We start from the raw sequence: 23,781 nt of genomic DNA, 5'->3' as shown, positions 1-23,781 counted from the left end.
GAAACACTCCCATATTCACTTCTAAACCACTCTCACATACCATTGAAATGTTCTCACACATTCCTAGAACACTCTCACATTCACCTCTAAAGCGCTTTCACACACACTACCGAAACACTAAGATTCACCACTGAAATGCTTTCACACACAACACTGAAAAAACACTTTTCGCCAATACGCTATTGAAACGCTCTCACAAACGAAATGCTCTCTCACATAAAAAAAAGGAAGAAATCCTGACTCGCACACCCTACTGGAACAGTCTCACATGCACTACTGCTACAAAGAACACTTGAAAGTTTCTTACGGTAGTGCGAGTCCAGGTAGCCGTTGCGGGGGTCCATGGCGAAGAGGGTCCCCCGGTAGGGCAGGGCGTGTTCTGCCAGGTGGGGCAGGGATCCAAGGAGCTCCTTCTTGAGCGGCGAAGGTCGCTCCTCGGTGGACGTGGACGGCTCCTCGGTCACGCCGCGCTCCGAGCTGAGGGCGTTGCGCCTCTCGCGGTGGTACGGTGGGCCCGAGCTCTCATCCTCTGCCAAACGACAACAAGGGCTTCATGAGGAAAGGCGTTGCAGATACGAGAACGCTTCAGACCCTCACAGTGAGATGGCGCCGCAGCATCTGGCCACCATTAACTCATTCAAACCCCAAAACGTACTTTTTAATACTTTGTGCGTCACTCCCAAAAACGTATTTATATGTTTTTTCATGTGTTTTTTTTCATGCTAGAGCATACAGAAGGCTTTGATGCCACTTCTGACCTGAAGAGGTTGCTTAAAGCAATGGTAGTTATTACAAAAAATGGCCAGCATGTGAGTATAAGAGATCAACTAGGACCATGTTGCAACAAGCTCTTTTTGTCAGTGTTTGTGAATAATGATGAAACTTAGCTAATGCTAATGCTAATTGCTGAAAACGGAAACAGATAGAAATATCTGTTTTTCCCTGATGAAAGAAGAGACTCTAATCTTTCTTTTGGTAGGTTCCATGTTTTTATAGCAATAGAACACAATATTCTGTGGGCCTTACAAAATCAGTCAATATCCAGTAAAACAACCAGGAGCGAAGGGGGTTGCTTCAGTGAAAATGGCTGAGAGTGAATGAGTTAATTCACACCATTATGCTAGCAAAAGAAAAAAAGATTTGGGGTGTTTTTGGAAGTGGCTGCAACGGATTAATTGCACTTCCATTCATTTCAATGGGGAAAGATGATTTTGATTTTAAAATCTGACAATGGGTCAATTTGACTCGCACCATAACTAAGTGCCGTTTCGTTGTCTAACTGAATGAAACAATTACAGATGACAGGACTTGTGAGGAACTCAACAATCTTCCCAGTTACAAGACTCAAGATGTTTATTTGTCGTATGCACAGTAAAAACACAAAGATCGCGTTGAGCAGTGAAATTATTCATGTCCCGGTAATATATATTTTTTTAGAATACATCGTCTTTCCTCGCCGACTACCAACTGAGGCTTTTTATCACCAGTGTAAATATGCCGCACGGGTTCAGCCACATGTGGGAGTTGCGAAGTGTACGAGCGAAAGCGCTTCAAACTTGAGGATTTCCCAGAAGTCTGCTCTTAAATTCTGCTTTTTTTTTTCTCTCTCTCTCCTTCATAATTCCCATGGAGAGAGCAAGAGAGGCTTCCCGACCGCATTCCAAGCTGCCCATTAAACAGCGTCATGGGTTGTATCAAGCGCCCCCCCCTTCGCCCCCCCCCCCCCCCTCGCCATCCCCCCCTTTGGACTGGTCTTAAACTAAATCTCTCATCCGCTGTCTGACGGAGAAATTGGGAGGAGCGAGATCTCTGGGGGGAAAAGCTTCCTGGCACGCTGGCTAAAGAAGGGGATAAACGCCGAGTTGAGTTCAAGGGCTGAGCTCAGCTAAGAAAGACACGGCCTTTGACATGGGGTTTGACCTTTGAACTGCCATCTACGCTTGGAGGGGCCTAAGGGGGCGCAAAGTCAGTCAGCCACCCGACTGGAGTACGAGCCCTCTTTTTTTGTGTTTGTTTCTTTGGTACTTTAAGAATGTGTACGGGTCAATATGACCCGTATATAAAAGAACAAGAAAGTGCCCCCCCCCCCCCAAAAAAAAAAGGCAAAATTAAAAAGTAGGAAATATTGTCATCTTGACCTGCAACATGAACAACATGCTTGTCATAAAATAAATACATGTAAAAAATAAAAATAAAATTAAAAAAAACTGTTTGAAAAACTTTAAAAATATATATTGTTTATTTTGGATCTTTAAACAGTAATTTAGGGATAAAGCGATTGTCAGCCAGGCCGATTATCAGCGCCAATATTTGGCATTTTGACAGTTTTTTTTTTTTTAATTTCGATTGTTGATTTACTGTCGAAAACTTCTGGGAGCTTTTTATTTTCTTGCGGTTTTCGAACTTTCTCAGGGATGCTGCTGAGCCCGGATCTCCCTGCACTTTTTGTTAGAATTTGAAAACAAAGATGTCTATTGTCTAAAATAAAAAAAAAATTCAAAGTTATTTGATAAACATGCTAAAAGGAATTTAAGTCAAGTCATTATAACATTTTAAAGAATTTTACAGAAATATTGAACTTTTTACTACAAACGAATATAATCTCCAAATATCAGTTATCAGCATCCTTGACTACTAATAATCTGCATCTATTGTATTGTACCACTAATTTAACGATTTCTACAGAAATTTCGAGGCAATACTGAAAAGTTGAATGCTATTTATTAGCTGAATGCTAAGATTTGAACGCATGTACTTATAAAGTAAGTTGAAAGATAAATGACTAAAGTACTAAAATACGGTCCAAGCAGGGTTTGAATCCGCGGTGGAAGGTAATTTCTCCAAGCACTCAGCGAACGTGACTTGTTTGAAATCATGGCCGATGGCGTATTTGTTTTTGAAAAATTGTCATCTGATGCTAACAGCTAGCATGCAATTTTTCATTTCAGTGAAATTAGAATGCATTTCTTGATATGGTAGTCAGTTGGTATGCATGCATTTCACATGGACATATTTGCAATGTACAGTCGAAGGTGGGATTCAAACCCGTGACCCGTGACCCCGTGAATGGGGAAAAGTTGATATTTAACATTAAATTGAGCCAATGCTGTAAAGTAATGTGAAATTAGACGATATATAACTCGGGAGGCGTGAATTTTTGAAGCAAAATATATTGCTTCAACTTTTGGCGTGCACGTTACGTCACTTTGACTCAAACGCACACACTTGAGCGTTTGACGCGCTTTGCGCTATTTTTTCCAAAACGTCCGCTAGAGACCACTTTTCAAAAGTTTGTATTTCCTGGGCGCAAAAAAAAAAAAAAAGCCTCCTAAATGCGTCTTCCGCAGCTCAAATTGGCCAGTAGACATGAGCGCCCGGCGGCCTTTTAACATCGACATGGCTCCATTTATAAAACATCAGAGAAATAAGCTCATAAATATGTACTCCAGTCAGCTTGCGCGTTCTCACATGTCGACGTCAGACCGTGCGAGGGAAGCGGCGGATGCGAGTTTTTTGGGGTTTTTTCCTTCCGAGCGCACGTGGCGCTCGCGGCCTCCGCTTTTTTCCAGCCCGTGTCGGCGGCAGCGGCAGCGGCAGCGGCGGCGGATGAACCCGATTCCCAAAATCCCTTTATGTTAATATTGCGCTTTGCGAGAGCCAGACCTATTAATCCAGCTTTAGAGCGTATAAATGCCATTATTCCCTTAATAAGATCACGGGCTGTGCAGTATGGGATTAAATGCTTATATCATAACTGACGCTGTCATTTCCTGCGGATGAGGGCGGCTCGCTTCTCCCTCAGCCTGTCAGTTCCGCGTTAAAGGATCCCGACAATTTGCCGCCGCCGCCCCGTCATGGAATACGAGCGGCACCCGTGGGCTGCCGAATTGCTTCGCCGCATCCGCACCGTTCTTACATCTCGCCTCTCTTAAAGTTGCGTTGTATAATCTGGCCTGCTTTGTTGTTCGTAATTGGCTGCGAGGACGCCTGCCGCGTTGCGTCGCTTAAGGCGGCGCCTCTCAAACTTTTGACACCAAAGACCACCTTGAAAAAAATACTTGGCATTGACAACCGTCATTACCGCCACTGAAATGCAACAGCGTGGGCGGGCCTAAGGCGATGTTCGTATCGCAGGTTCATTTCCGAGGGTTTTGCCAATATTGTCCGTTCCGATTCTGATTTGTTGATATCGGACCCAGTCTAAAATCCTTGCAATTGCCACACACGTGTCAGGACTGAGACCATATTAATTCCCGTAAACACTGCGCCATGTGAAGTCGTGTTTTGTGCGCATGCATGTCACTTTAAATGTTTTTTTTTTCTCCGATTTTACCGATTTGACATGTCATCATCATTGCTCTCTTTTTTTAAATTTATTATTATTTATATATTTTTTTTATACATTTTTATTTTGCATGTGGGTGTGCATGTGCGTGCGTGTGAGTGTGTATGTATTAGTTCACCTAAAACCTATTAAAAAATCCCATACCTAAACCGAACACTTCAGAATCCAGTCAGAGTCGTGACTCCAGTCAGGAGACCCGAGGAAGGACCAAAGAAAGGAAAGGAAAGTGTCACTTCAACTTCCCTTCACGTTAGCTATCGCATTTCTTTTTGCCATGTGGACAATCACACAAAAAGAAACAAAAATCCAACTGGGCTGCAGTATGAGTATACCCCGGGGCAGTTTTACTAAAAAGGATAGTTAACATTTTTGTAACACTCTGTTACATTATGTGCAATTTGAATAGCAAAACTGTGCTTAAATAATTCTGGATAGGGATGGACGAGCCATTTTATGATCAGGAGCAAAGATTTAGAAATTAGGAAAATAGAAAATTTACTTTATCAAATTTTAGGGGAAAATGCTGTATTGGGACATTTCATTAAAGAAAAAAGTTGGGTCAAAAGTAATATTTCTGAGTTGTTTTACACTAAAAGAACAATTTCTTGACTCAAATTTGGGTCTAAATGGCTCGAGTAGAGGATCGGTCCTTTTTTTGCCCCAAAGTTTGGTTACTTTTGACCCAACAGTTTTTAGAGGGATCTTTTTTTGTGTGAGTGTATGTGTGTGGGACTTGGGGGGGGGGGGGGGGCTATGTATTAAAAGTACTAGTGGTTTCAGTGTCTTGTACTGGTAAAGGTTTGAAGAAGAAAAAAAGAAGGTCTCGAACATACCAAGTACTGGATTAAAAAATACAATGTTTAAGCTACTGTACACTCTAAACACAGTTGGGTCAAAAAATAACCCAACTATGGGTCAAAACTTGACCGATCCTCGACTTTGAGTCAAGAAACGGGTCTTTATTCTTTTAGTGTAAAACAACTGATAAATATTGGTCAGATCCTTTACTTGGGTCCAAAAATTGGGTCATTTTGTATGAAACAACCCAGAAAGTTGGGTCCATTTTGGATCCAACTGTTTTTAGAGTGTAATACTGTGCCGTTTAAACATTAAATGGAGTATTTCTTCGCGTAGCACAAGAGGGATTTTTCTTCGCATAAGTGCAGAACCTTCCGGCAACGACGCCTGGTTACACTTCACCAATATCAGTGCCGGGAAAACGGCCGATGTGAAAGCGCTTTACGACCCCCCCCCCCCCCCCCCCCCCCCCGCTGAGGTCAAGCGACTAATAGCTCAATCACAGCGATGTCACACGCTCGCCGTGCCCCCGCGACGCGACCGTTACCATGGCGAGACCGCAGGCTTCATCAATGTCCCATATAGCACCTTAAGGGGCTTCATTATTGCGGTCCCGAGCACCTTCAATGGTTAGCCCAAACACTCGCGGGCACAAAGGCCCAATTGACTTCCCGGGTGGACGGACACAGAAGAAGAAGAAGAAGAAGAAGAAGAAGCTTTTCTCTTCCCAGTTTCAGAAGAAGTTTCCCCTCCGTCATGTTTTTATTTGCCTGTTTTTTCCCATGGTGGCCGCATACAGGCCCTCCCCTCCGCCAGTTCGTGGGTCCGTTCAAACCGACAGAAAAAACAGCAGGCCAGGCCTCTGCAGAACAAAAAAAAAACAAAAAAAAACAACTAGAACTATCCCGTCTCTCTCTCTCTCTCTCTCTCTCTCTCTCTCTCTGGTGATTGAATTTCTTAACATCTTTTCAAAAAGCGCTTAAATGCCTGCAGGCGAGAGGAAGAAACAAGCTAATGGTGGTTGGGGAGCGCTGAACAAATTTCAGAGGCCTTTCCTGCTCGCGTTTGAGCTTGAAAGCGCGCTGGCGCCTTTCAACTGTTCAAAGTCCTCCTTCCTCCTGCAGTGTCACTGAAGGATTTGAAAAGAAGGTAATTGTGCTCGCTGCCGTCCTGATCAGAGCGCGCGCCCCGGCTTTAGTACTTGCCGCGCCACTAGAAAAGGTACCCGGCGCTCCGTTGTGCCGTTCTTCCCCGAGCACCTTTTAGCGTTGTCGCTCGCGCCGCCTGCCGCGTCGTCCTCTCCTTTCAACACCTGCGAGCCGCTCATTAAACTCCCCAAAGTCCCAAATGCGGCTCTCTCTCTCTCTCGTCCGTCTGTCTTTTTGTCAAAACAGGCCGCAAACCTTCAGGAGGGACGCGAGAGTAAAAGCGACGACTTGAAACGAGGAAAAAGCGATCGCCCTCCGTTTTCATGGTTTCTGCGGGTATCATCAAATCTAATTTCATGCGTTTAATGCCATTTTTAATGCATTTTTTAAATTTTATGTCATTTGATTCAAATGTTTATTTCTAACTAATTGCATAATTTCCATAGTTAACTCGCCATTAATCGCAAATTAATCGCATGTTACATCTGCTCTAAATATGCAATGAAATTTAAAATTCAAGTTTTTCATACTCTTGTTAATGTTTAAAGCTGTCAAAATTAATCGATTATTACAATTAATCGACAACGATTTTAATAATCGAATAATCGCTTGGAGACTTTTTTTATTTATTTAAAATGGTTCAAATCCTCTGATTTTTAGCACATCAACGGTAATATTTGACTGATTTCTGTAGTCCTTCATGAAAGAAGACTGTTTATCGTCTGTGTTTAATCAAAATAAGACATTTACAAACATCTGCTTTAACTTTGGGAAGCAATGACCGAGCCGGTAACATAGAACAACATCACTCCTTTTTTTTTTTTTTTATCACTATACGAATACGAAGTATGAAATAAACACAAATCCCTGGTTAATAATAGTAATCAGGGGGGAAAATGCTTTTGTGATACACTTTAATGCAAATTAATATGAATCCAATTAGTCAATTAATCGATTGGATATAAAATCGCATGAATTCCATAGTTAACTCGCGATTAATCGCAAATGAACCGCATGCTACATCTGCTCTAAATGTACAATAAAATTCAAGTTTTTCATACTCTTGTTCATGTTAATGCCATATAAGGCCTTCTTAATTTGAACCAATTCCATTTATTGGCTCTTAATGCTTTTTAATAAGGTGAATGTTTACAAATGGGGAGCAAAGGAGTAACCCTTAGCGGGCGGATGACTGTTACAACCAATGAAGTGGCACCCCAACAATTCCGACAACCCTTAAAAACCTTCTTTTTTTCTCCCCCCCCCCCCGCCGAAGGCAGAGGTTAAAAAACAAGGACTGCTCCTTCCTCCACATGCTAATCCGCCTTTCACTCTCAAGCATCTGATTTGCCCTCCGGCCTCAACTCTTGTCAGTCTCCGAGGCCGGGACGTGCGCGTTTCAGGGGGTGCACAAAGGCCCATTGCAAAAAAAAAAAAAAAAAAAAAAAAAAAGAGAGAGAGAGAGAATCCCACCCCCCAACCCTCCGCCAACTCTCCTCCAACCCCCAACCAGCGTCTTTTGTGCAGCCCAAACATCAGACGAGGTGTTGTTGTACCTCTGAGCCAAAGCCAGCGAGAAGCGGCGCTTCACCTTCCCGCGCCTCAAAGAAGCGCTTGTCAATGGCACAAACAGGTTTTGGCTGCACTGCGAAGGAGACATGAAGCGAAATCTGCGCAGGCACTTCGTCTTCAAAGCTGCTCTCCTCCTGTGCAATAATCTCTTGCTCCCCTTTATTCACCCCTCCTCCTCCTCCCCCTTTTCTCTTGCAAATCAACTCCCGGGGAAAAAGACGGGAGACTCCCCCCAATTAACAATGAGCGGGAGAAAATTCCAACAGCTGGCTGGAGTTTAATAAGAGCACCTCTCCAAGCGGCTTAAGGCTTATGTACCTGATTTGCGGCAATAGACGCGGAGGAATCGGCGGTGATTAGCGGACGGCCCGGAAGAATCGGCGGAGAAAGCCGAACCAGCCTGATGCGATGACGGCGAGCGGGATTAAGGCGAGAGGGTCGCGTTCTTGTCGCCCGACAGGTGACCTGCGAGGGAAGTACCTGCTGTCCTTTTAGCAAATTAGCTTGGCTCAGTTTAGGATGCTTAAAAGGAAAAAAAAAACAATCTCTGGAATCCTAAAAGTCATGGCAAATATTTATGCAAGCAAGTATTATCTGCAGTCAAAAGTAAAAAAAAAAAAAAAAAAAAACAAGGATGAAGGAAAATCGAATACAAAATAACACACAAAAAAAAGTTAAGGAAAAACTTTAAAGTTTGCTGGAGAACTAACAACAAAATATTAATATATTGAATAATTAAAACAATTACAATAATTAAATATATATATTCTATTCTATGGTAAATGTAGAGTAAACAAATATACAATACAATAGTAAAGGCTAATATAAACTAATTTGACTAGCAATAAGAAATAAAAAAAATTATGAAAAATACAAAAAAATTAAATTAAAATAAATAATGAATCTGAACAAAAATAAGTCTATTGTACAAGTATATTTTAAAAAATTATTAAAATGCATAAAAACATCGAAACACTTGTATATTTGTCTACTGCAAAAGTAAACTACAAATAATCAATGTAAAAAATACTGAAAAATACTAACGTAAAAATAATTCTACTAAATCTACAAAAAAAATAAAATAAAAAATACTACAAATAAAGATAAAATTATAAATAAGTCTATTGTACACATGTATTCAAAAAAAGAAAATACTTGACGAAAAATGTCAAAATAATTGTATATTTGTCTAATATCTGCTGTAAAAGTAAACTACAAATGTATTAATATTTAAAAAAAATAATAATAATAATTCTACCATAAATCTACTAAAAAAGAAAAATATGAAGACATTTTTTAAAATGAAAATAATAAAGTGTAAAAATAATAATAATGTAAAAAAACTGTACAGGTAGTCTAAAGATTATCCAAAAAAGTAAAAAATAAATAAATAAAGCAACTGCTGCTTTATAAGTTTAAGTAAATCGTATCCTGGTGCACGTGCGTGCTGGAATCCTGCCAACTTCATCCACGTTGAAGCAAATTATCTTGGCAAAAAATCCAACGCGCGGTGGAGGCAGTGGTCAATTTGCCCGCCTTTAACGGTAAGATGTTTTTGGTCAGGCTCAATCGTCACAGAAGACTGAAAATTGTCTTTGCATTTGAATGTGACTGCCAAACTCCGGGAAAAAATATTTTCCCTCTCAATGAAAACTTTGACCGATAGTATCTTTGCCCAATAAAACTTGGGAGTTTCCTGAAAGTAACCTGTGTTGATATCGGATTCAATAGGCGAGCACGGCGGAAACTCGATTCAACTGTCAGCAGGTAGGAGGGTCCCACTCCTGGTTAGCAGTCGGCAGCTGATTTCACACACCACAAATGCCCACTTCAATATTCATGCAGGCAAATTCAACAACTCCCACATCTCAATTTGGCTCCCAGCAGCCCGTTCACCCCCCCCCCCCCCTCCCCCAGCTACGCCAACCGCCGCCCGCTCTCTCTCTATGCCGCCGGGGGTCTGCTGGGACGCCCCCCCCCCCCCCCATCCCCACCACCCCGGCCCCCAGGAGCTCAGCCTCTCGCAGTCCCGGCCGCCGGGCCCCAGGGCTGGGGAGGGGCAAATCAAAGCCTGCCCGGCTCCTTCCATCTTGCTGGCGCTCACCTCAAATCAAGCTCACAGCGGGATTGTGTCATGCCAAGACTCCGCCGGCCCCCTCGGCCTCCCCCCTTGTTCGCCCATCAGGGGCGCGGCAGCTCGAAACCCCACCAGCATGTCATCAGGACCACATTGTGATGGAGCAATGAGCAGGGGCCCGCGACAGCTAAGAAAGCCGCCACTCTCAAATGCACATTGTTGCCTTTTTTCGGACTGTCGATAGTTACGCGGCTTTTAAGACTTCTCACTTTCACCTTGGCCTGAATCAAACACCGAAAGATGCATTAGACGGCAGCTTCAAAGCCAAATATTCCATTGGGCTGTAACCCGTTACGTACTTCGAACCGTTTTCTGTAACAATGCGACATGATTGCGCAGCGACGTAACTTCAGTTCGACAGTATGGAATTAGCAACGCGACGATGATGTCATTGTTTTGGCCTCCGCACAGCAAAATGCAACTTGGAAAGCGAAACATGTGAGTAGCAATCTGCACACGTTTAACTCATTCACTCGCAGCCATTTTCACTGAAGCAACCCCCTTTGCTCCCGGCTATTGTGGATTCACTCGCCGTTTGCTTTTGGGTCCATAACTCATACATTGCAGGGTTTACCTCGGGTTGTACCTTGATATAAATCGCTGGATTTTCAGAGATTTTTTGAAAACTTTTTTGGGCAATTGTCCAGTTGAGTCGCTTTTTGTTTGTGTCGCTCGCTGTGCGGCAGGCTTGGGACTTTCAGCAAAGGGCACCTTGGCCTGCGTTCAAACACCAAGAGATGCATCTGACCGCAGCTTAAAAAGCCAGAAATTCCATTTTAACGCTCCCGGCCAATCGGCTTACGAAACGTATCAGCGCGGCTTCAGACCGCTCACCAGCCGAAAAACAACGGGCCGTAACCTGTTACGTACTTCCAAATGTCCTCTGGAACAAGGAGACACGAGCGCCCCGAATTAGCACCGGCTGGGACGATGCTTCGTTGATTTAGGGGGGCTTGATCTGGGAAAGCTTCCCAGCATACCAGCAGTGGGCCAGTTTCCACCAGGGTCCAAACAGCAGAATCCCACTTCTGACACACTCACACACACACGAGAGCGAGAGCAAGCCGGACCGGTCTGTGGCACTCCGATTAGGACGGGCTCGCCAAGAGAAATGGATCCGTGGCCAAGGCAAAGAAGTGGCGAGCCAACAGTTGGGATCCAGTAGAGAGGAGGGAAAAGAAATGAGAGGGAAATCCAAAAAAGGCCACTCTGCATGATAAAGCATCGGTTCATTGCACTTCATGCAAGTGCTGTAAAAGCCCTTGTTGCACTTAAGGATCGAGTAAAATACGGCTTTTAGCAACATTTGAGCAATAACAAAAACATCCATCCATCCATTTTCTGTACCGCTTGTCCTCACAAGGGTCGCGGGGTTGCTGGAGCCTATCCCAGCTGGCTTCGGGCAGTAGGCGGGGTACACCCTGAACTGGTTGCCAGCCAATCGCAGGGCACACAGAGACAAACAACCATACTCACAATCACACCTGTGGACAATTTGGAGTGTCCAATTCACCTGCCATGCATGTTTTTGGAATGTGGGAGGAAACCGGAGTACCCGGAGAAAAGCCACGCAAGCACGGGGAGAACATGCAAACTCCACCCAGGAAGGTCGAAGCCCGGACTTGATCTCACAACCTTTGCACTGGGAGGCGAACGTGCTAACCAGTCAGCCACCGTGCCGCCAGTTTTGTAGTTTGCCAGGTTTCGAGAAAGGGGGGGGGGGGGGTAGTGGACCTGAGCTCTCAGTACCACGAGACCATTTACTCGCTTCTGGACACGTTGAGTCCGGGCTACAGGGAACTGACTATAATACAAACATTTTAAACAAAAAAAAAAACATTTCACTCTTTTGGACGAAAGATCGGAAAATAGACCTAACAAAGTGTACTCAGAAATTCACAAAACAAAAGAATGCGGGGGGGGAAAAAAAGCTCAAATCCAATTTTTTTTGTTTGTTTGCTGGTACTAATGAAGACATGCATGGAGTAGAGAAGTCGATTAAGGCAGGAGGCGGTGGCTTAATGAGGCACCGCCTCCCGCCAGACATGGACAAGCACGTTACCTCCTAACGAAGGCTAGCGGGCTAATTTAACTTTTGACATTTGATAGCTAAAGGAATGAGGGGGGATCAGCCATTTATCTGGAACAGGATTACTCCCCCTCACCCTCGCCCGCTTCCCCCTCCACCCTGCCCCCTCTCACACACACACACACACACCAGCCAAAAAAAAAAAAAACCTCTCAGAGTCAAGCCCGGATTCATTAATTTTCCTACTGCTAAGCACTTTATCAATGACTGGCGCTGCTCCGCCGCGGTCTCTCTGCGCCTTCACGCCGTCCGCCGCGCTCTCGGAACTGCAACCGTAGTTGGAAGTGGGACATCGCCGATGCACATTTTCGCAAGTTTGGAAACGGTCACGGTAGCGTTTGCCACACAAAGGTCATTCACTAGGACGTTAAAATGACGTCCTTCGCTGTTCTTAGTGATTCCAAAAGGGATTCAAAGGTGCTCCTTGTACACTAAACTCACACAGTGAACAGAACTGTTCACACAAAGTTGCAATCATCCGCTTAAGATTCAGAGTTCAACCCAAACTCTTACTGGATTCATTCATCCATTTATAGTGGACTTCAACAGCTTCCTTTTAGCTGAGATACGAGAACTGCATAGTCCGTTGGCCCCGCGCCGTCTTGTCATTGTGCGACTCCTTCTGGTGTGTGCGCCACCAGGCCACCAGGGGGCGATATAATACATGCATATGTAAATAACATGAAGATGGTCACAACTGCTCAATAAGCTGCAGTAATTGTCCCATTTTCTGAGAATAAAAAAAATATACATCTGTGACAAACCCAAACTTCACCATCTCAAGAAAGTCGAATATTACGGAACAATCAAAATGATTTCTAACATACAAATTGCGTAACAGTTGGCCATTAAATGAATCTGTATGACTTTTGAATTTAATTATGAAATAAATGATCTTTTGGACCATATTCTACTTTATTGAGATGCACCTATACAGTATATTGCCCGGAGTGATTAACTTGCTCACTTGCCTGATACGGGGCCGCCCCCTCAAAAGTGGATAATTTCAACAAGACTGGACGTTAGTTAGTCTTGATCCTTGGGATAATACACGTACATGCATTAGAGATATGTTATTAAAACACCTGGTTTTAAGTCGTAAAAAGAAAGTCGCAGTATGTTTCCTTCCAAATGTCGGTCCTATGTATGACATCACCCGCACGCACCTGGAAGCGAACGATCGCAGCGACTTTTGGAGTGTTAGCATCCGAAACCGAAAACACATTGGAAAGCTTTCACGCACTGTCCAGTGACGGGACCAGCGGCGCTATCACTCATAAGAGGTGCGAGGAGGAAATGCGCATGGGGTAACGGCGAATTAGTCTCAGTCGGACACCCCCGCTGAAGGCCGAGCGTCTCCATTACACGTCGGACGAGGAGCTGCTGCGCGAGTGTGACAAATTCGGGGTGAAACGAACGGCACAGTCGGGGCCTTTCATGCCGCAGCTGGCAACACTCACGCTTGTCTAGCCCGTCGCGTTGAACTTTTTTTTTTCTTACCAGCAAGTATGACAATCACAATAATTCCAAAATCGCCGGGCCAGGTGCCGTAAACCGAACACGCTAACTACCCGGCACGCACAACGAGAAGCTGTTCTGGACACAGACGAACTCACTGGTGTTTCGACCGACAGGCTAATCGCATCGAGGTTTGGCCTTAAACGTTCCGACGCGTGATTTGAAATAAGGTTAGTTAATTTCTCGAAAGCTCAGAGGCGCCAATGTGCCTCACAAGGATTCTTTTATACGCGTGTCAAGCATTGTTTGCCTTCCAATTTGTAAAACATCATTACGACGTCAGCTTGTAGCTCAGACTTGACCTTGGCTGCTTGATAGAAAGCTCTAGACCGAGACCTTCAAAACTTAAGGTGAACTCCAAGTCATCTTGAGGCCACAGTGCGGAAAAACTGTTGCTGGTTGCAGTGACGGAGTCCAAATATAGTCGCTCCACTTCATGGTCTTTCACTTAAAATGTCATCTGTGGGTTTTCCATAACACGCCGCACCCTATGTCCTTTTTTTCCGCCGTCCTTCAGCTATCCCGTCCCCTCCACTTTAATGACCTGTCCTGTCGCTCGCATTGCCTCTCAGATCCCATTTTTCTAATCTGGGCATTACTTCACCATTAATCCCACAACCCACATACAGTAAATATCGACTTGAGCCGCATATCTGCTATCCTTATTGGAATGTCGAGGGGAAAGTGGTGTTAAAAAGTGATCACTGTAAGCTCAAGGCTACTTTAGGATTTAAGTGTAGCGTCACCTTCCCAACCTTCCTCAATCTCTACTCTAGTCACTCATCGCAGTCTCCTCAATATCCTACATTTTACTGTCCCCCCCCCCCAACTCTGTTCCCTTCCTCACTGCATGCAGCTCCCTCTTCATTCACTGTACACACCACCTCCAAATCCCTCCCTCGTGAACTCCATGGGGGGGGGGGACTCGCACAGACCCACGCAGAGTTGTCCCAGAGCCAAACCCAGAAACAAAGAGCCCACAGAGAGAGGCCCAGACATAATATGGAGTGCCTCTGACAGCACTCCAAGATGAAGTCATGAGGTCACCAAATAGTTAATAATAATGCCTCTAACACCAGCACCATCAATACCACCATTTAGCGGCGGAGAGAAAATGAGCGCCTGCACGCATGCGTGAGTATCTGCAGTGTGCAACAAGTGTGGACGGATGAAAAGCTTTTAAAAACGTAATCAGATACTCCGGCGGGTCCTTTGTGGATACCAGAGGAGGGAAAACAAAACTTTTGGCTTTGCTCCAACTAAGTTGAAGTAAACCCCCAACCCCGCGACTTTCCTTATTGGAGTTTGTCTGACAAGAAACATACCCGAGTGGTAACGGAGCTGTCGCAGTCAGGTCCGCCCCTCTGGACATTGGCGGAGTCTCCCAGCTTCAGGTGAGGTTAGATAGGGTAAAGAAAGACACGAGTGTCTCGAAATTGTTCAGGGTGTTTTCAACTGTGCTTCTTCATAAATGAGCTGAACGCAGTGCGTGTTCTAGTTTTCAGCCAGAAAGAACTCCAGTGAAAAACTCTATCCACTGATGACTGTTGAATCCACAGAAGAACCTAAGTGTGAAAACCCAGACCACCTTCTGCGATCTGAATTGGCTTCACTTCAAGTCCAGTTTGCTTAACCCGTGCATTGTGAACACAAAGTGGTCCAGGTTCATCTTCATTTCAGCTTTGTTTTTGTCATTGTCTTGGTCTGATGTGTGCAGTACCAGAAAGACAACGAGGATCTATTTTTGAACCAAGTTTCAGTTGAACACATTCAACTTTTCTGTTGGTTCACTTTTTGATTCACTTTGGAGGATTGTACTTGAAAACACAATGAGTTCTCATCAAAACTGTATTGGATGTGAAAGAGAACTAGAAGCTATATCAAATGGCCTCGTAAAATAGACCAAATATTCAACCTAAAGGGAAAAAAATGACTCAGTTCTGATTGGGTCTGATCTCAATACAATCTTGTGAACTTGAGAGAGTACTTTACCTATAAACTGTGCAGATGTGAAACTAATCAAACCTTGAGACCCTTTCCAGAGCACTCTGGCTTCTTTTAGAGTGTTGGATTGGACAGATTAAGGAACCCAATGTGAAAACGTCCTGACTTCAGTTTAACGTGCAGAGTGTTCGCATATGACCAAAAAGTTTGGATAGACGGCTGAGAAGGACCGAGTGTGAAAAGACCCTCACCGGATCTTTGCAGGTGGGAGTGTGGATTCCATCATTGATGTCACAAAAATGAAGTGGGCCTCTTAAAATGCCTTTACAGGATGACGGAGTGGGAATCGAGGTAGTTGGTGAAAGACAGCTATGCAATTGCTTCACATTAGAAGAGCTCGCTCAAGTTCATGTTGCACCGTCGCTACAGACATTTGTTTCCCCGACAAACTCCGTCCGCGCAACACATCTGAGTTCAATTCTCCGCATGCCCTCTCCTTCGGAAAATCAATTCCTCTCAGAGCGGGGGGCAAGGGGATTACACCGTCCCTCCCCGGATCCAACCCGACAAATGGTTCTTATCGCTGACAGGCCCCTTTTGCTCCACTTCCTCATCTCCCTTTTCCCCATCCAGGAGGAGAGACTCACCACGCCAGTGTGGATGTGATCCCGGGCTCTCTCTGCCAATAGCGGCAACTCTTTTCGCACTCCAAACCTGAGCTATTTACGAAAGCCCTGGGTGAAACAAGGGTGGGAAGAAGAGCGAGCACGGAGCACAGAGCACAGAGCGCTGCTGCCTCTCCGCCGTGTCTGCTTCCAATCAATCGCCAGGAATCACTGCCATGCTTTTTGGCCTTTGATCCAAGCTCCTCTTTCGAGAGAAAGAGAGATCTGGTTGGTGGGGAGAAGGGTGAGACTCGAGGCCCAGTGGGAGTGAAGGTCAGGGGGGGGAGAGATTAAGGGGGATGCAGGGGCCTCTTGTTCATGCAAACCTGAAAGCTTGAGTTGATCAACTTTGTCAGAGGCTGAGATGCAAGCTTGTGTCGTTAACATTACAGACTGGAGTACTGCTTTGGCAGAGGTCACCAGGCACTGAGAGGAATAATCCAAAAGATTGTGGCGCGGATCCAGATAAAGTTGGCTTGGGGTGAATGAGTATGACCCACAATGCAAAAGTTTCTGAAAATATGCCTTGGTTCTGATATCAGTAGAATGTTTACAAGTGCTACAACCCAAATTTCACTCGTGTAAAAAGTTGCGACAAGAATTTTGGCCCATATGGTGGCACTTATGATGCCCCACTTGAAAATTTAAAGTATTGAACTCTTTGTACTTGAAAAGTCCTGTTTGTGCTAACAAAACTGTACCCGATGCTGATCTGAGATGAGCGTTCCAACTCATGTCCCAATTTTCTCACACAATTACAAGCACAAATGAAAACTAACATTTGCAAAACCCGCATATTTTCTTGGCTGAGATCTGAAAAAAAAGTGTCATTCAAGTTGTGTCTATTTAGCCTTTTGTGCACACGTCCAACTCAAATCCACAAGTAATTCCCCAGCCAAACTCGAACCTTTAACTAATTATATGTTCTCACCACAGGATGATGTGTGTCAAGGAAGCATTTAAAACCCAAAACTGGAAAACGTTTTTGCCATCGCAAATTTTCTTATGATCAACACCAGATGCGGCGTGCAAAAGCTATTAGACGTGAATGTCCGTCACTGCCTGAATAGAAACAGCAGGCCTGTTAGGCCAGGGCCACGCAATGCCACCATGACTTTAGCAAGGGCCCAATAGCGGACGAGCACAACAGAAGAGCGCGAGGGAAGGAACGCACCATAATAAATCCTCCTGGCAGGCTCGGGACGCTCCTGCTTTTGTTCCTACTGGCAGGGGGGAGGCCACCGATGCCTGACAACAAATAGGAAAAAAAGTACAAGCATAATCAACTACTGTTTCCCCACTTTGTGGGTTTACGGGGCCCCTGCACCTCCCGCTCTCAGAGGAATGAGATCTGGCATGGGTGGAGCGGTGTTGGGATGTTGCTTGGCTAACCCCAACCCTAACCCCATTACATCATATCCCTTGGGACAGGCTCATTATCTTTTCTCTTTTTTTTTGGGAGTGCGGAGGGGGTGTTGATCATTGGTCTGGGGACTTGTCTGTGACCTGCGGTGACATTTCTCACTGGCCTGCGGAACCACTTCTGTCCAGTGTGACTGTAAACGATCTGTCAGAAATCTGAATCTATCTTGTCTGCAAGTCACTTTTCTTCAATGAGGAGCTCCATGGCCGGCAAGCTACAATTCTGAGGCCCTTAGTTGCTAGAAACAATTCTGGCCGCACCTCCCCGCCTCCCGAGGCCATTGAAGCAAGCGTGCTTCATCCGCCGGCGCAGCGGACGGAAGTCTGCCAGACGAGCGAGTCCAAGGCCGGGCTGGAAGGCTCATGTTCCCCTCCGCCCTGAGTAGCAGTGAGGCTAAGCTAATCCTGCGCCTCGGGCCCCGGCGAGGTGGCGCTGCCAAAGCCCGTCCCCCTGCTGCTGCAGGAAATTGCCTTCAGTCCAGAGGTCCATGAAATGAGCGTGACTCACTGGTGAAAGCAAAAGCACGCCCACAGTTTTTGTGTCTGCAGGTACATCCTAAATTAACCTTCTTCTTCTGAAAGCTTCTCATGCATTTTTATGTATTATTTATGCAACAAGAAGGGGGTTTATTGGACACAAATACCTAGTTTTGCTGTGAGGGGTTTGTGTGTCAGCCCCAAAACGCCTCCTCCATTGTGCTGTTTGACCCGCGGGCCAGGCAGTACTCCCTAGAGGTTCCTTATCCCTCCATCAGTCCTTTCTCATTAGCCCCACAGACCCAGAACCCGGAGTAAAGCAACATGAAGGGAGGCCCTGCTTCCTCCTCTGGACGCCACCAAAAGCACACAGCACAAATACAGATGGAAGGAATCCCCGTCGGAGTGGTTCCGAAGCACGGATCAGGTCGCTGCATATGCCCCCCTTCTCAGATGTATACTTTTTTTATTCTTGAACAACAAAAGAGGAGATTTTTCATCCCTTTGGTGGCAACGCGAGGAGGGAGGAGGAGAAGGCGGAGATGGGGCAGGACACAGTGGAGAAACAGTTGATTATGAGTCCCATCAAGTGATCAATGATTTCATTAACAAGACGGATCACGCAGCTGTCATAGTGCTGACACGGGCTGAGGGATGATCCGCTCCCAAAGCTCCATTTTCCCCCAGACTCCCAGTTTTCTCCCGCCCTGCCCTTCCAATATCCCTCTCCGGGCCGCGAATGAACAGGCGGAGGAGAGAGTGGTGTTGGGGGGTTAAAAATCGGAATGGAGCGCGGTGTTGACGGACGGTGGGGGAAGTCACGGAGGGGGTGAAGGAGGGAAGGAAGAAAAGTGGAAATCCATTTTGAAACCCATTTTCAATTAGGGGTCCACAAGCTGTTATCACAGGTGTCCCAGAATGGCGGCCCGTAAGTGAAAATGTCTCCTATCCGTTTGTGAAATGAAACCTTATCTGGGCGGCACAAAGATGGCGGGGGACAGCGTATCTGTAAATTACTTTCCATCCGTGCTGTTAACGGGAACTTTATTTCTGTCAGATGACACCCCCCCACCACCCCCCCATCCACCGCCTCTTCTATTTACTGTTGATCATTTAAATGTCTGCCTAAAAAGACGGTGGCCCCTCGACCCCTCAATTCCCCCCACCTCTCTTGCCACTCTTCACCTGTCAGATTTTCTTCCTTTTCTTCTTGAAAGCGGTCCTTTTGCCCTGGGAATTCTCTGGCCAACCCCTTTGTTGTCCTTACTTGAACTGCTAAAAACCCGGTCGTCAATTACAAACTTTTACAACCTCTTTCACGAGCCTCTCATTCTCCCGCCCTGCGCCCCTAATCTTCCAACTCGCATTCCACACTTGCCCCTAAATATGTCAATTCCAAAAAAAAAAAAAAAACATCCCACCAATGGCAGTGATATCCTACTTTTTTTTTTAACCCAACAAAAGAATCAGAGGACTTTGTGGTCCACCTGCCCGTTGAATGACGAGAGTAGGAGGTGGAGGTGGTGGGGTGGTGGGGAAGGAGTGGAGAGAACCTCTACTGACCCCCCCCCCCCCACACACACACACACCCCACACCCCTAATCATGGCATTGTCGCAGCACAGTCGTCTCTTTTGAGTTGTCAGGCAGGAAAAAGGGGGTTGTAGAAGGGGGGTGGCTGCGGTGGAGCGTGAATGGCACAGAGGATGAAGCCACCTTTTAGTAGCCAACCACATGAGAACACTGTGCCAAAAACGCCCACTCGGTGTCTGAATAAAACTTCCAACGAGGATGAGAAACTTTGTGAAATATCCCATCATCAGACTTAAAACTATTCCGCTATCATTCGGATCTCGTGCCCACGGGGTTTCTGTGGACTTGGGATCAGGGGCTTCTTCCGATGAGGGGAACCCGCCACAGAGGCGACTTGGCAGCTGCTCACAATTACCTTTTTGTTTGGAAGGGGAATGAAAGCAGCAGGGGTTAAAGTTGGGTGTCGGGTTACACCTGATAAGAGGTTATGAGTTCTGGCGGAGGGGAATGTGGCGTAATTATAACCGCCCAAAGAATGTTAGCTGCCTTATGAATCCGAGACAGAGATTCAGGTCTGGTGGTCTTAAACTTCCGGTTCGGTGACTTTGAAGCCGATATTAGCTGTGTAAGTAGATCCGGCATTTACTCACCCGTCCTTCACGTGGAACTTAACGAGGCAGGATGTTTCCATCTCTGTGGATGCTTTCACAAAGTTCACACAGTGACACACTTTCAGAACTGAGTCTCACGTTTAAAACTTTACACCCGTTTCCGCTATTCAGTTTCACAGACCGCCTCTGACACGACATCTGAAGTTGTGAAATTGCTTGCAACATTCAATAACTGTACCTTTCACACAGTGCAACGGGAAAACCCGTCGTGTCTTAAATACCGAACAGGTGCAGAAACACAATGAATCCTGGTCTTTCTAATCTGGTTCCAATCCGGGAATCTTGCCTCTACCTCCTGCAGTTTTCCAAACAGTCATTACATCAGGAAAAAGAAAAATCTGCAATTATGATGCCAAATGATAACCCTGCTTTTTCCACATCCCCCTTTCAACGGCCCCCTTAATTAATAAAACGGTGTTGGCCATCTGGCAATGACTTTTTTTCCAGGATGTGTGGTGATGTTCAGTATTACTTTACCCACTTCCTGTGATAACTGCCATATGGAGGGAGAAAGTCGCCACCACATATTTACCCCATATACACTGGACACTTGGGATTATCATGTTTGACAGAAGCCTCCTCTAGGCCAGTCCACCTCCAAACCCCCAAAACCAGTCCAAAATCCTCTCTCTACTAATGAGCGCAGCTGTGGCTTAAGGGCAGGCAGCAGCGATCTCAACTCTCTTTTTGCTACGTCTTTAGATTTTCCTGATATATATATATATATATATATATATGCACACGCGTCATTCTCGCATGAAAAGAGGACTACTGCCGTAACGAGCTGTAAGGTACGCGCATCGTTCATAAGAGCATAAATTGAAGGCATTGCTACGCAAACAAGTTCAGCGTCAACGTGTTATATACGGCATGACTCACAGCAAAGCATGGGAAAAAAAGGGGGTAAAGCAAACAGTCACATGTTTAAATACAGCTTTTGGGAGTTGTTCAGAAATGACATCATCGCGGTTAGAAAAAACATGCAACGGGTCATGGACATCTGCACTTAAATGCGATGATGTGGCCACGACGTTTCTTTCTTTGACATCAAAATCAAATTTCAAAAAAATCAGTAAGACACTACAACGCTGATCATAATCTTGAAAAAAAAAAAGTTATAAAGGATTTTGTAAAAGCTGACTGACTAGCTAACTAACATTCTTCATCCTTCCCAGTGATTTAGACCGACAGGTTAAACCGTTTAGCTAGCTACACATCTGGCTGTTAACTAAATAGCTCATTCACAACCTGCACACTCTAGCTAGCCACCTAAATTATCTTAATAGTAGCTAAGTAACTTGCCAGGACACTCTTGTAAAAAAAAAAAAGTTTAATCTCAAAAGGTTTTTCTTGCCTAATAAAGGCTAATTAAAATAAACTAATACTGACTAACTGGCTAATTAGGTCATATGTTAAAAACATTCGACCACACATGCTATGCTTGAAAGGGTGGCCAATATAGCTAACAAATTAGTTAACATGGTAAACAGAGGAAAGAAATGTTAACCATAACAACCATAACTTAGGAAAACTTCCTGATCTGCAATGCAAGAAAAAAACAACCCCCTAAAAAAAAAAAAAAAAGCATGTAGGCCACAATGTTGCAGGCATGTCAAACTATTTTTTGCTGCGAAATGCCTTGAAAACATAAATCAAACATTTTCTCTAAAAAAAAAAAAAAAAAGGCTAAAAGGCAATTTAGTAAATGGAGCTAAAATCAATTGGCTATAGCTTCAAGACCAAGACTAGCGTTTAGATTCAGCACGAACTGGGGAACAGGTACACAAAAAAGGAACAGAAGTCTTGGGATGAGTTATCACAATCAGATGATGTTGACGTGCGCGGAGAGCGTGTCGTACCGTTGGACGTGGTGCTGGAGGCCACCGCCTTCTCGCTGATGTCATTGCGCGCCGACGAGCCCTTGGTCGCCACGATGGTCTCCACCCTCTTCTTCTTCTTCTCAGCTGCGGAACTGGCCTGGGACTGGGTTTCCATGGCGAATGCTCATTCCTCAGCACCGCATGGAGACCGGATAACTACGGGAGAGGCAAGGACAAAAACGGGTTTGAATACAATCTTTACAGTTTCTAACACACTTGTGCAGAGAACAAAATTACTTTTCTTTTACCGTCCCTTTGATAATTAGTGGGCTACCTTGTGGTTCATGGGAACCACCAACTAACTCACTAACTAACTGACTAACTAACACATTTACAACATCATGCCTCACACTTTGTGCTCAACAGACACTGCAGCTATAAACCATGTCGCTGGTATCTAGGTAGGCCTACTTAACAAGCTAACTACCAAAGCACATCAATGGATACGGCTCAACTCTCTAGCCAATTATCTAGTATTATCTACTGTAACTAACTCACTAACTGAATGATATCCGGCTAACTCGCTGATAAATTGCCTCGATAGTTCTAAACCATTTAGCTACCTAGCAAACTAACTATTTTAGTGGCTAGCTAACGAAGCAAACATCTCCCTTTTTTTTGCGTGACAGACACTTCTAAATTAATTTGCCAGTTACGTAGGCTAGCTAACCGACTAGTTAACTGGCTAGGTAGAAATAATAAATGAGAATGCCAACATGAAATAGCTTAAAAAAAAAACTCCGTCCCGATCTGTAATGCTGAATATACAGAGCGGCTCGGCTTCATTCCTTTTTGGCTATCTAGAAAATCTGAAGTTATTTAGAAGTATGTCACCTTAAACTTCTGACTTCCTGCCAAGAAAAAACAAGCCACAAAACAACAAGACGAGATCTGGGAGATCTGACAAACAAAGTAAAAGCGAGTGCAGATAGTCATGCTCGTGTTAGGCAGTGAGGAGAAACCTTAAGGGTATATACCGGAGAATGAGTATAAAAAATGTAAGGGGGAAAAAAAGCAGTCCTGGAAAAAACAAGGATCGTTTGAAGGCCCTGTTGGGAATATCATGGTGCCGGGCAATTTTTCTTTCAAAGAATAAAAGGTGGTTGAAGTTAATGCCGTCTGTGGGTTTAGAAGAGCGAGCGCCGCCGCAGCGTGCCGTCTGGCAGTTCAGCACCTCGGAGGCCGTCTACAAACACGAGACCATCACCGGGTCTATGATTATTAGCCAGACAACAGCGCAAGCCCTCATCGACAAGCTCGTAAGTACGAGACAGGTCAACATTTCAGATGCCAATGGTCATGGAAATATTTAGCCTGGCTTCCATAAAAACTGGCGGATTCCACGTAAATATGCGCAGGCTAAGTCAGGCTACTTGCCCGTTCTTGGAGGAGGACGCGGGTTGCCATTTAATTCCTGGGGTTGCGGCTGTACCATCTTTTTGCCACAAACACCAAAAGTGTCATGGTTGGGTTGTTTTTGTAAAATCTTTGCCAACGGTCTGGAAAACGAGCTAATATCTCCTGCAAACTCTTACATCGAACTTTGTTAAGTAGTGTTTTGTGAGCTAACTCGTTAGCACGTG

At 44.9% G+C, this 23,781-nt stretch overlaps 1 protein-coding gene across 1 annotated transcript in view; it reads right to left on the bottom strand.

The window, feature by feature from the left end:
* Positions 1 to 23,781, bottom strand: part of gli3 (GLI family zinc finger 3) — a 112,522-nt gene that overhangs the window by 68,595 nt on the left and 20,146 nt on the right. The window contains exons 2-3 of the mRNA XM_086066330.1: positions 22,178 to 22,354; positions 308 to 529 (exon numbers count right to left, since the gene is read on the bottom strand). Of these exons, the coding sequence (XP_085922456.1) occupies positions 308 to 529; positions 22,178 to 22,313 (358 nt within the window). The 5' untranslated portion in view covers positions 22,314 to 22,354. The remainder of the gene's footprint in view (positions 1 to 307; positions 530 to 22,177; positions 22,355 to 23,781) is intronic.

The sequence above is a fragment of the Leptonotus elevatus genome, chromosome 21 (assembly GCF_054856555.1).
Source record: "Leptonotus elevatus isolate MCC_2025b chromosome 21, RoL_Lele_1.0, whole genome shotgun sequence".
In the NCBI taxonomy this organism is placed as follows: Eukaryota; Metazoa; Chordata; class Actinopteri; order Syngnathiformes; family Syngnathidae; genus Leptonotus; species Leptonotus elevatus.
The sequence above is the reverse complement of the archived record's forward strand: the minus strand, read 5'-3'. Positions and strand labels throughout refer to the sequence as shown.